Raw genomic sequence first — 13593 nt, forward strand, 5'->3', positions numbered from 1 at the left:
GGGAAGGGGAGAGCCCAGCCGCCGGCTTCTGCCCCATCCTTTCCCCTCCCCCGCCCCTCCCTGGGGCAGGAAGTGGATTCTCCGCCCCCCTCCCCCCCAGCCTGGTTACTGGAAGTCTGTGAGGGCAGGGCCAGCCCCTCCCATCCCCACTTCCTTCGACCCCGCCTCCTCCCTCCTGCCTCCCCCTCCCTCCAGGCCTCGGTTTATGGGAACTCCGGCCTCCGGCCCCAGGGTTTCTCTGAAATCAGCAGCTCCGGCTCCCCGGCGAGCCCCTCCCACGAACCCTGGGGCCTGGGACCGAGGGACCGGCAGGGGGCGGGGCGAGGGGGAATGAGGAACTGGGGATCGGGTGACCGCAGGTGAGGCTCAGGGATGCAGGGACCAACGGGATGGAGCCAAGCCTGGAGGGACAGGCAGCCTCAGGACCATCCAGGCTACTCTCTTCTCCACATTTTTACAAAAAAGGAAACTGAGACTCGGAGAGGGACAGGCCAGTAGCTTTACAGCGTGTTCTCCATCCCCAATCAGTCTTTTTTTTTTTTTTTAATAGCCTTAGAATTATACTAGGGACTGCCGCTAAGACAGAAGAGTGGTAAGAGCTAGGCGAGGGGAATGAAGTGACAGGCCCAGGGTCTCTGGGCTAAGAAGTGTCTGAGGACAGATTTGAACCCAGGACCTCCTGGCTCTATCCACTGAGCCACCCAGCTGTCCCCCCCTACTCCCGTCACAGATAACTGCTTGCCACCCTCCTCTTTCCAACCTGGCTGGGCTGGACCAAGGCCAGAAAGAGGGAGAGGCAGGGAGCCCACTGGCCTTTCTGTTGTCTCAGGCCTCTCCACATCGCAGTAGCCCAGGGCAACCTTCTGGCAGTGCAGCGCCTGGTCCAGCTCTTCCAACAAGGGGGGAGGGACCTGGACGTCTACAATAACTTAAGGCAGGTGAGCCTCTGGACCCCAGTGGGCTGGGCGGGCTAGGAGGGAAGGGCCTCACTGTGGGAGAGTCCTCTGAGGGCAGGGGCAGCCCCTCGGCCCACTCTGTGTCCTTTACTAACCTGGGGTTGCAGCCAATCGAATTAAGAGGCGGGGGTGGGGGGAGCTGGGTGCTCAGGCCCCCCCTCACAGCTGTTCTCCCGGGCAGACACCCCTCCACCTAGCCGTCATCACTACCCTGCCCTCGGTGGTGAGGCTCCTGGTGTCTAGGGGGGCCAGCCCCATGGCCCTGGACCGAAATGGCCAGACAGCAGCTCACTTGGCCTGTGAACACCGGAGCCCCAGCTGCCTGCGGGCCCTGCTGGACACCTCAGCCCCTGGGGCACTGGGCCTGGAAGCCAGGAACTATGAGGGTGAGGGCCGCAGCTTGGGCGCCAGGGCGGGAGGGCTAGCTCTTAGAACCACGGAGGATGTCGTGGGAATGGCCGGACAAAGAACAGGGTGCCAGAGGAGGGGCCCTTAGAACTTGGAACTCCAGGCCTGGGGAGGGGAGACCCTTGGAATAGTCTGTGTTCTTTCTATATTTGAGCTAGGAGGCCCTTAGAATGTGTCGCGTGAGATCCGGGAGAACCCTTAGAACAGGGAATGTCAGAACTGGGAGGACTCTTAGAACATGGCGGGTCCGAGATGGGAGGACTCTTAGAACATGGCGGGTCCGAGATGGGAGGAACCTTAGAACATGGCAGGTCAGAGATGGGAGGACTCTTAGAACATGGCAGGTCCGAGATGGGAGGAACCTTAGAACATGGCAGGTCCGAGATGGGAGGAACCTTAGAACATGGCAGGTCAGAGATGGGAGGACTCTTAGAACATGGCAGGTCAGAGATGGGAGGAACCTTAGAACATGGCGGGTCAGAGATGGGAGGAACCTTAGAACATGGCAGGTCAGAGATGGGAGGACTCTTAGAACATGGCAGGTCCGAGATGGGAGGAACCTTAGAACATGGCAGGTCCGAGATGGGAGGAACCTTAGAACATGGCGGGTCAGAGATGGGAGGAACCTTAGAACATGGCAGGTCAGAGATGGGAGGACTCTTAGAACATGGCAGGTCCGAGATGGGAGGAACCTTAGAACATGGCAGGTCCGAGATGGGAGGAACCTTAGAACATGGCAGGTCAGAGATGGGAGGAACCTTAGAACATGGCAGGTCAGAGATGGGAGGACTCTTAGAACATGGCAGGTCAGAGATGGGAGGAACCTTAGAACATGGCGGGTCAGAGATGGGAGGACTCTTGAAACATGGCGGGTCAGAGATGGGAGGACCCTTAGACGAACGTCAAAAGTCAGTTAGGTGAGAACTTGGAAGCCAGGATGCTGGAACAAAGAACAGAATGTCAAGGGGAAGGGGCTTAGAGATCCCCTTAGCCATCTTAAAGTTTAGGAAACTAAAAGCTCTCTCTCATCTCCAGAAAAGGGGCTTCCTCTCGGTGAAGCAGAGCCAGGACTAGACTCCAGCCTTCTTTTCCCTCTTTTTCATCCCTCTAAGATGGCAGTGATGGGCGATAGGGAGATGAAGGGACGAGGAAGGCCCTCCCTCATCCCCCTTTCTGTTCTCTGCCTCCCCCAGGGCTGACCCCCCTCCACGTGGCTGTCAACACAGAGAACACGGAGACCGTACTGCTGCTGCTGGACCGAGGAGCAGACATTGATGCCGTGGTGAGTGCCGGTGGGAAGAAGGCTCGGAAGCTGGGGTGCCGACCCCCGGCACCCTCAGAGGGCCAGGAAGTGAGGCATCTCCAAAGTGGAGGGAACATTCTTGGGCTCCAAGGTTGAAGGGTCTCAGCAAGGGCTCCCTAGTGAGGCCAGGAGAGGCCTACAGACGGGATGATGCTCAAGACAGGAGCTAGGAGGAGGCGTGGGAGAGCAGAGGGGATTTATGGGTAGCCAGGTGGGTGGGCAGGTGACCTATCCTAGTTCTCTTCTCTTCCTTGCCCAGGACATCAAGAGTGGCCGCTCCCCGCTCATCCATGCTGTGGAAAACAACAGTTTGAATATGGTGCAGCTGCTGCTCCAGGTGAGAGACCCTGCCTGGACCCCCCCAAACCGGGGCCCTCTCTTTCCCCATCCCGCAGTTCTTGTCCCTTCAGTATAATCCAATACACTGATAAAGCACCTACTGAGTGCAACACTCTGCGCTCGTTGCTAGAGATTCAGGATTAGAACCAAAAATGAAGCCGGCTGGGGCAGCTCATCGGATAGAGAGCCAGACCTGGAGATGGGAGGTCCTGAGTTCAGTTTGACCTCAGACCCTCCCAAGTTGTGTGACCCTGGGCAAGTCACTTAACCCTAACTGCCTAGCCCTTGCTCCTCCGTCTTGGAGTTGTGACTAAGACAAAAATGAAGAGTTAAAACAAAATATGAGGCCGCCCCGCTCTCGGGAGCTTCCATTGTAGCCCGAACAGCTACGTTATCCCCACCCCTGGCTCTGCTCACTTCCCCCCAGCACGGCGCCAACGTGAACGCTCAGATGTACTCGGGCAGCTCTGCCCTGCACTCAGCCTCCGGCCGAGGCCTCCTGCCGCTGGTCCGAACCCTGGTCCGCAGCGGGGCTGACAGCAGCCTCAAGAACTGTCACAACGATACCCCTCTCATGGTGGCTCGGAACCGACGGGTGAGTCCTCCCTCAGCTGTGGAAGCGAGAGATACAACGGGGTGCCTTGCGGGAGTGGGACGGACAGACAGACAGACCGATGGACAGGAACAGCAGGCCAAGAGGCAGAGGGGAGATAGAGACCCCGAGGCGCAGGAGGGAGTGGAAATAGTGGGGGCGGACATAAGGACGGAGACGGAGCTGGCCTTGGGGAGATGGGGGCGGAGATGGGGAACCTCGGGACAGCTCAGTGGCTCAGGGGATAGGGAACCAGGCCTGGAGATGGGAGGTCCCGGGTTCAAAAATGGCCTTGCAGACTTCCTAGCTGTGTGACCCTGGGCAAGTCACTTAACCCAACTGCCTAGCCCTTCCGGCCCTTCTGCCTTGGAGCCGATACTTAGTGTTGACGGTGAGGGGGGTGGGGGGTTTGTTTTTAAACATGAGACGGAGGGCAGCCAAGATCCAAGTATGTCCTCGGAGCCGCCACCATCCCTTCCCTTTCCCCCAAAGGTCATTGACATCCTGAGGGGGAAAGCTTCCCGCTCTGGCCCCCAGCCTGCCCTGGGACCAGCAGAGCCCACCCAAGATGGAAGCGCCCCCGTGTCCCCCGAAGGTAGCAGCCAGTTAGGATCTAGTGGTAAGAACCTCCCCCGCCCCCAGACCCTGGCATCCTGCTGCCTCAGCGCCTGCTGTGGCCTCAGGGCCTCCGGGGCCAACCCAGGGTCCCTGGAGGTCTTTGGAACCCCATCCCAGCCCCTCCTCCGCTCAGGGAACTGGACGCCCTGCCCTCCTCTCATAGCCCTTTTCTCCTCCAGGCCCACCTTCAGCATCTCCGGCTTCGTCCTCGCCACCCCGCTCTCCCCCTGAGGATCCCCCCACCTCGCTCCAGGGCCCCCAGATATTCTTCCTGCCCACCCAGTCCCCAACAGCGTTTCTTCCCTACCCCGGGCCGCTCCGAGTCCCCGGCCGGCCGGTCCCCCCATCCCCTGCCCCCGGTGGGAGCTGAGGGAAGAGGGGGGAAGGTCTCTGTCCTAAAGGGAAGGGCCCCTGGAAAACTGTGAAGGGCACATGTCCCCCCTCCTACCAAGACTCACAGGACCAAGATTTGCACACACCTCATCCCTGCCCCTCTGCAAGGGAAACGGGGCGTCTGGCTGGCAGTGCCCCCACCTGCCCTGCTCCTTGTCCCCCCGACGCCCTTTGTCCGAGATACCTCTCCGGGGCTCTGGCTCGTGCCAGCTCCCTGGGGCTGAAGACAATGTAAATTATTGGGGATTTCGGTTTACTTTTGTAATAAACTATTTTTGTATCATATGCACTCTGTATTCCCGTGGCTCTGTGTGTGTGTGTGACAGGTGCGGCCCCAGAGGCCCAGGACGTGGAGGCAGGAAACTCGGCGTCTCGCCTCTAGCACGCGCCGCTCACTTCCCATTAGCGATGGGACCTGAACCTGGGACCACTGGGAAGGCATCGCTGGTATGGGAAAGGGTGCTGTCCCTGGAGCCGGGAGACACCGGGGCATGGCTGGGTCCTGCCCGCCACAGACTGACTGGGGGACCCCTCCGGGCCTCAGCGCCCTCCTCTGTGTACCAGGGCTCCCCACGCCTCCGTTCAGGCTAAGATGGCAGAGTGGATGGGAAGCCCAGAAGGACCGTCATTTGTCATGGCTGCATCCCTTCTCCATCTCAGCCTTAGCCCCTGGCTGGGAATGATGCTTATGTGACCAGCCTTGTCAGGATGCCATGGGGAAAGCACTTGGTAAACCCCACATGGGCATGGTTGGGACTCTGCCCGAGACAAGAGTGTACCTGCATGGGTGTTGCCACTTGCCTTTGGGTTCCATCTCTGGGACCTTGGCTGGGAGTGAGAGTGGGGCCAGGGCATATCTGAGTCCTGTCCTCGACCTGATTCCGTGTACGGTCAGGAAAGCCCAATCCTCTCTCTGTGCCTCAGTTTCCTCCTCTGTCCTCCCTCTAAAGACCTCCATCCTAAGTATTCTCCAAGCTGGAACATTTTCTAAGTCCCCTTCCAGCTCTGACACATCCTGAGGGTCCTCGCAGCCCTGACATTCTCCACCCTCAGGTCATAGATTGAAGAGCCAGGATCTGGTCCCCCCTCCCCTGGTGCAGATGAGGAAAGCGAGGGCCAGGGAGAGGGTAAGTGCCTTCACTAAGGCAACACAGGTTTTAAGTGGGGTTTAGTCCCTAGAGAGAGCGAATTTCCCTATCTGGGGCCTTAGTTTCCCTGGCTGCACAATGAGGTCTGGATGGGATCTGTGGTCCTTTCATCAAAGCTGTTTACCCTTCCCTTTCTCAGGGCCCCAAGATCCCAGCCAGACTTCTCAAGTAGGCATTCGAGGCCCCCACACATCCCCGCCATTCTACCAGGTCAGGCTTCTCCACAAAATGGGCATTTCTGTCTTTGCCCAGCCTTTTCTTGGATCCGCTCCCCTTCTCCTAAAGGGCCCAGCACAGTTCTTTGCCTCCTCCAGGCAGTCCTTCCTGATCATGTTTAGCCACATGGGAATATGAGTAGTTCCCACCCAGAGCCTCCTCAAGGATGAGCCCGTTCCCTTCTGCAAGGCCCTGCGCCCCTCCTGGCCAGGGTCCAAGTTAGCTGGTTATTTCTGTTTCCTCCAAGGGTCCAGCCCACTTGAGACGCTCCGGAAAGGGCTCTCCAATGGGTCTATGGAGGACCCTGTCTGTCCTCTGTCTGTCTGTTCAGAACCAACCATCTTTGTATGTGGGACCTCGTGCCTATGTGCAGCTGGGAGTAAACAGGGCATCATGGGTCTGTGGCGGGAGGGAGGGAAAGGGAGACAGACAGACAGATAGACAGACAGACTCTGTGGCCAGGTGTTCGGCCCACTCGTGTATCAAGGGCTTGGGAAAGGCATGAAGAATCCCTGGCCTCCGGAAGCTGACATTCTCATGGGAGAGACGACAGAGAAATCAATCCGTACAAAATAAATCCCAAGCAGATGGGAGGGAGCCTTAGACTGGAAGGAACCAGCAGCTGGGGAGACCAAGAAATGCTTCCTGGCCAGGACTAAGAGTTAAGAGGATCAGAGGGAGAGCATTCCAGGCAGGGAGAACGATAGGCAGTGCAAAAGCTTGGAGATGGGAAATGAGAGATACAGGTTCATGTGTGAAGAACCACAAAGAGGAATATGTGGCTAGATTGCAGAGTTTAGAGGTTATAAAATAGAAAAATATTAGAAGGGTAGGAAGAAGACAGACAGAGGGTCACACAGTTAAGTGGCTGAGGGAGGATTTGAACTCAGGTCTTACCGATTCCAAGTCTTTTTTTTTCTATCCACTCCATTTCCTTCACTCCTCCCTTATTCATCACACATATCCAATCAACTGCCAAAACTTATCATTTCTTTCTCTACAACATCCCTCATGGGCATCATATCCTCTCTACTCGTAGGAGTACTAGGGAGCCATTGGGGTTCCTTTGAGCAAGACAGGGACATAGTCAGACCTTGGCAGCTAATTGGAGGATGGATCAGAGTGAAGAAAGACCATTGGAGATACTGAAATCGTTTGCTTTCAAATTAGTCTTTTCAATTAAAAAACAGTATGGGAAAAATTAGGTTTAGATCAATATCTCACATCCTATATACCAAGATAAATTCAGAATGGGTGAAAGAGAGGGCAGCTGGGTAGCTCAGTGGATTGAGAGTCAGGCCTAGAGACAGGAGGTCCTGGGTTCAAATCTGACCTCAGATACTTCCTAGCTGTGTGACCCTGGGCAAGTCACTTGACCCCCATTGCCCACCCTTACCATTCTTCCACCTAGGAGCCAATACACAGAAGTTAAGGATTTAAGAAAAAATAAAAAGAATGGGTGAAAGACTTGAATATAAAGAAGGAAACTGTAAGTAAATTAAGTGAACACAGACTAGTATACCTGTCAGATCTATGGGAAAGGAAGGAACTGAAGACCAAACAAGAGATAAAGAACATTACAAGTTGTAAAATGATTAATTTTTATTATATTAAATTTAAAAGGGTTTGTACAAACAAAACCAATGCAACCAAAATTAGAAAAGGAAGCAACAAACTGGAGGGGGGTGATTTATAACAAAATCTCTGACCAAGGTCTAATTTCTCAAATTTATTAGGAACCAAGTCAAATAATCAGGAAATCAAGCCATTCCCCAGTTGACAAATGGTCAAGGGATATGAATAGGCAGTTTTCAGATGAAGAAATCAAAACTAACAATAAACACATGAAAAAGTGTTCTAAATCCCTCTAGATCAGAGAAATGCAAATCAAAACAACTCTGAGGCACTACCTCACCCCTAGCAGATTGGCCAATATGACAGTAAAGAAAAATGATAAATGTTGGAGAGGATGTAGCAAAATTGGGATGCTGATGCATTGCTGGTGGAGTTGTGAATTGATCCAACTATTCTGGAAGGAAATTTGGAATCATGCCAAAAGGGCTTTAAAAGAATGCAGACCCTTCGATCCAGCAGGTTTGTGCCCCCAAAGAGATAATAAAAAATGGTTGTACAAAAATATTCATAGTTGCACTCTTTGTATTGGAAAAAAAATTGGAAAATGAGGGAATTCCCTCTATTAGGGAATGGTTAAACAAATTGTGGTAATCGATGGTGATGGTATACTATTGTGTTGTAAGGAATAAAGAAATGGAGGATTTCTATATCAACTGGAAAGACCTCCATGAACTGATGCGGAGTGAAATGAGCAGAACCTGGAGAACATCATACACAGAAACTGAAACATTGTGGGACGATCGAATGTAATAGACTTTGCAACTAATAATAATACAATGATCCAGGACAATTCCAAGAAAGACTGCTCTCCATAACTAGACAAAGAACTGTTGGAGTAGAAATACAAAAGAAAACATACGATTTATCACTTGTTTATTTGGGTACAAAATTTGGGGTTTTGGTTTTAAAAGATGACTATTACAAATCTGAATAATATAGAACTAGGTTTTGAGTAATAAGACATGTAAAACCCAGTGGAATTGCTTGTCAGTTCCAAGAGAGGGGAAGGAGAGAAAATGAATCATGTAACAATGAAAAAAATAATTTAAAATAAAAATAAAATTTAAAAATTAGTCTTTTCAGAAGTGTCCAACTCTTCATGACCCCATTTGGAGTTTTCTTTTCTTTTCTTTTTTTTTTTTAAACCCTTGTACTTCGGTGTATTGTCTCATAGGTGGAAGATTGGTAAGGGTGGGCAATGGGGGTCAAGTGACTTGCCCAGGGTCACACAGCTGGGAAGTGGCTGAGGCCGGGTTTGAACCTAGGACCTCCTGTCTCTAGGCCTGGCTCTCACTCCACTAAGCTACCCAGCTGCCCCCCATTTGGAGTTTTCTTGACAAAGATACTGGAGTGGTTCACCATTTCCTTCTTCAGCTCATTTCACAGATGAGGAAACTGAGGCCAACAAGGTTAAGTGACTTGCCCAGGGTCATACAACTAGAAAGTGTCTGAGGCCAGATTTGAAGTCAGGAAGATGAGTCTTCCAGGATCTATCTATTGACACCATCTGGCTGAATCCCTGAAATCATTTAGGGGAGAAGAAATGAAGAGTAATGACTTCAAGTGGGGAAGAGGTGATAGAGAATAAGAATTGGAGTCCTGAGGACCTGAATTCAAATCTTCCTTCAAACACTAACTAGCTGTGTAACATGGGCAAGTCATTTAACCTCTATCTGCCTCAATTTCCTTAACTGTAAAATGGGGATAATAATATGTCAATGTTGTTAATATTTTATAAATATAATAAATATATCATATACTGGTATTTTATTTAAATATATTTAATATTGTAATATTAATGTACATTAACTCCAATGAGCTAATCTAGAAATCACTTTCCCATCCTGAAAACATTCTAGAAATGCTAGCTATTATTGCTATTACTATTGCTATCCAGTAAACAAGCATTTGTTGTTTTGTTGGTTTTTTTTTAACCTTTAACTTCTGTGTATTGGCTCCTAGGTGGAAGAGTGGTAAGGGTGGACAACGGGGGTCAAGTGACTTGCCCAGGGTCACACAGTTGGGAAGTGTCTGAGGCCGGATTTGAACCTAGGACCTCCTATCTCTAGGCTTCTCAATCCACTCAATCCAGCTACCCAGCTGCCCCTTGTTTTTTGTTTTTTAAACCAACCTTATCTTCTGTCTTGGAATCAACCCTAAGGATGGGTTCCAATGCAGAAGAAAAGTAATGGGTAGACAATGCGGGTTAAGTGAGTTGCTCAGGGTCACACAGCCAGGAAGTGTCTGAGGTTAGATTTGAACCCAGGACCTCCTTTCTCTAGGCCTGGCTCTCAATCCACTGAGCTACATAGCTGCTCCATTTTTTTTTAATCATTTTTAAAGGAATTATTTTCAGATTTTCTTTCATTTTCAGTTCCAAGTTATCCCCGACCCCCACTCATTGAAAAGATTCCTCATAGGACTCATTATACATATGAAGTCATGCAGACCATATTGTCGTGTAGGCCATGATGATGGCCTTGATGAATTAAACCCTGACTGTGTGCTATGACTCGGGTTTTTTCTGTCTGACTGTGCCTCAGTGGGTAGCTGCCTTGATGTGGCCCAGGCTTATATGGATGGGGAGGGTAGGCAGGGGACTAAGTCTTTCCATGTTTCTGCGAACTAGGATGAGACTGGGTACATGCCTCTGGTTGGCAAGCATGTGTATGTGTGTGCACATTTCTGTGGACTCATGTCAATATCTATGCAATTGTACAATTGTGTCAATATCTGTGTGGACTCATGTCAGTATCTGCATGGACTCATGGCAATATCTGCATAGGCTCATGTCAGTATCTGTGTGGATTCATGTCAATATCCATGCATACTCAGGTCAATATCTATGTGGACTCATGTCAGTATCTATGTGGACTCATGTCAGTTTCTATGTGGACTTGTGTCAGTATCTGCATGGATTCATGTCAATATCTGTGCAATTGTGCAATTGTGTCAATATCTGTGTGGACTCATATCAGTATCTGTATGGGCTCATGTCAGTATCTGTGCAGATTCGTGTTAATATCTATGTGGACTCCTGTCAATATCTATGTGGACTCATGTCAGTATCTGTGCAGATTCGTGTCAATATCTGTGTGTACTCATGTCAGTATCTGTGTAGACTCATGTCACTATCTGAGTGGGCTAATGTCAATATCTGTGTGGGCTCGTGACAGTATCTGTGGACTCATGTCAGCTTCTATGTGGACTTGTGTCAGTATCTGCACGGATTCATGTCAATATCTGTGCAATTATGTCAGTATCTGCGTGGACTCGTCAATATCTGCATAGGCTCATGTCAACATCTGTGTGGACTCATGTCAGTATCTATATGGGCTCATGTCAGTATCTGTACAGATTCGTGTCAATATCTGTGTGGACTCCTGTAAATATCTGTGTGGACTCATGTCAATATCTGTATGGGGTCATGTCAGTATCTGTGCAGATTCGTGTCAATATCTGTGTGTACTCGTGTCAATATCTATGTAGATTCACGTCACTATCTGAGTGGGCTAATGTCAGTATCTGTGTGGGCTCATGTCAATATCTGTGCAGACTCGTCAGTTTCTATGTGGGCTTATGTTAGTATCTGCATGGATTCATGTCAATATCTTAAGTCAGTCATGTCATTATCTGTGGACTCGTGTCAATATCTGAGTGGACTCATGTCAGTCTCTGTGCAGACTTGAGGCCGCTCACGTCTCTGAGTCTGGGTTTGTGACTCTGCCTTTGTGTGCCTATAATCTTCATGTGTCACAGTGTGTGTTTGGGCGTCTGGGGAATTCTGTGAGCCTCTGAGTGTAGACAAGAAGTATAGATATCCTGAGAGCTGAGGTGGGATGGTGGGGAGAAGTCCCTCCAGGGACATCTGTATTCAAGTCCAAACTGGATGGGCGATCCTGGACAAAAGACTTAACCTCCCAAGCGCCAGGCTGCCCCGTAAGAATGGAGAGCTGCCTCAGTAGAGGGAGTTCCTCATGTGGGAGTTTCTAATGAAATCACGAGTCCAATATTTATTCACCTTTATGCCTCTGAGTTACCAAAGAGGAAGGCTTTGAAAGCTACATGTTGAATTCTTTAGACATTTGAAAGGAAATTCAAGGGATGTGTAAGAGCATTTCAGGGTCATGGACGACCTGATCCTCTTTTCTTTTTCTACTTTGTGGGATGCTCATATGAAGGGGAGGAAGAGGCAGAGACCAAGCATTTATTGCCTACTATGTGCCTGGCACTGTGCTAACCATATTACAATTTATTATCTTTCTTGATCCTCCCTGGGAGAGAGGTGCTCTTATTATCTCCATTTTACAGATGGGGAAACTGAGTCAGACAGCAGGTAAATGACTTGACCAGGATTACACAACAAATAAGTGACTGAATCCAGATTTGCCCTCAGATCTTCCTGCCTCTAGGGCAGCTAAGTGTCACAGTGGATAGCGTACTGGCCTGGCATCAGGAAGACCTGAGTTCAAAAGTGGATTTAGACAGTTACAAGCTGTATGACCCTAGACAAGTCATTTCACCCTATTGACCTTAGTTTTCTCATCTGTAAAATGAGCTGGAGAAGGAAATGGCAGACCATTCCAATATGTTTACCCAAAAAACTCCAACGGGGTGAAGAAGAGACAGACAGAGTGAACAACTTCCTGACTCTAGGCCCAATGCTCAATCTCCTGCTCTAAATATCATTTTTAATAATAAAAAATGGGTGTCTCTGATAAAAAGGGACTCTGCAGTAGTCTACAGGTTAGCTTCCCTGTCTCTAGTCTCTCCCATTATCCTCTACCCTGATGTCCTAAAGATTTTCATAAAGTAGCACGTCTCACCATGGCACCCCTCTATCTAATAAATCTCCAGTGGCTCCCTATTGCCTTCAGAATCAATTATTAACTCCTGTGTTTGGCTTTTAATTGTGGTGGCTTAGTCTTTTGAGACATGCCCAACCCTTCATGACTCCATTTGGGGCTTTCTTGGCAGAGACACTAGAGTGGTTTCCCATTTCCTTCTCCAGCTCATTTGGCAGATGAAGAAACTGAGGCAGACAGGAGTAAATGACTTGCTCAGGGTCACACAGTTCGGAAGTGTCTGAGGCCAGATTTGAACTCAGGAAGATGCTTGGGTCTCCCTGACCCAGCCCAGTGCTCTGTGCACCTTGGCACCATCCAGCTGTCCCAGCCTTTGAAACCTTTCCCCATCTGTCCCCTTTCTCCATTTCTTACCCAGTGTTCCCTTCTGCCTCCTTGTTCCTCCTACAAGACTCTCCATCTCTGGGCTCTGCACATCTCTTGGGCTGTCTTCCCCACCCAGAATGCTCTCACTCCTCATGCTCACTTTCTTCAGTCTCCCTTGACATCCACCTTCTCCAGAAAGTCCTCCTGGATCTAGATCATCTCTGCTTTATCCTTCCTGTCCATGGCCCGCCCATTGTCTCCCTCCTTGGACAGGCCCCTGTCTTGTACATTTCTTAGGACAGAGCCCAGCACGTAGTAGGCTCTTAGCAGGTGTGTACTGACCGACTCTGGGCAGTTTTAAGCCCTTCCCTGCCATCTCAGAATCCCCATTGTGTATTGGTTCCAAGGCAGAAGAGCAGCAAGGGCTAGGCGATGGAGGTGAAGTGACTTGGCCAGGGTCACACAGCCGGGAAGCTGTACAATACAAAGCCTGTCCATGAGTCTGTGGATAACCTCAGCTAGCAGAGGGGCTCCGGCTCCCTTTGAAGGGTGGCTCCCTCCTGGCAGGGGAGGCTGGGCAAAAGGGACGCAGTGCCCCCTTGTGGCCGCCGGCCCTCGCCACCTGCTGCTGCCCTGCCGGGGCCTCCCTCACCGGTTCCACCGGTTCAGAGTCTGGGCTCCCCCCCACCCCCACCGTGGAAGAATCTGGGCCCCTGCCTCATCCTGCCCAGCCCCCCACTTCTGCCCGGGGACCCCAGCCCGGCTCTCCCCAAGAATCCAGGGGCTCCAGCCCTCCCCCCACCCCCACCCCGTC

The 13593-nt window shown here is 50.9% G+C and overlaps 2 protein-coding genes across 2 annotated transcripts in view; both read left to right on the plus strand.

The window, feature by feature from the left end:
* BCL3 (BCL3 transcription coactivator) overlaps positions 1-4894 on the plus strand; it is a 50328-nt gene extending 45434 nt beyond the window's left edge. Inside the window, exons 3-9 of the mRNA XM_044666334.1 lie at positions 754-938; positions 1138-1342; positions 2558-2646; positions 2927-3004; positions 3434-3601; positions 4091-4217; positions 4396-4894. Coding sequence (XP_044522269.1) covers positions 754-938; positions 1138-1342; positions 2558-2646; positions 2927-3004; positions 3434-3601; positions 4091-4217; positions 4396-4586 — 1043 coding nt within the window. The 3' untranslated portion in view covers positions 4587-4894. The remainder of the gene's footprint in view (positions 1-753; positions 939-1137; positions 1343-2557; positions 2647-2926; positions 3005-3433; positions 3602-4090; positions 4218-4395) is intronic.
* Positions 1-13593, plus strand: part of NECTIN2 (nectin cell adhesion molecule 2) — a 182918-nt gene that overhangs the window by 90177 nt on the left and 79148 nt on the right. The window lies entirely within an intron of this gene.

This window comes from Gracilinanus agilis, chromosome 3 (genome assembly GCF_016433145.1).
Source record: "Gracilinanus agilis isolate LMUSP501 chromosome 3, AgileGrace, whole genome shotgun sequence".
In the NCBI taxonomy this organism is placed as follows: Eukaryota; Metazoa; Chordata; class Mammalia; order Didelphimorphia; family Didelphidae; genus Gracilinanus; species Gracilinanus agilis.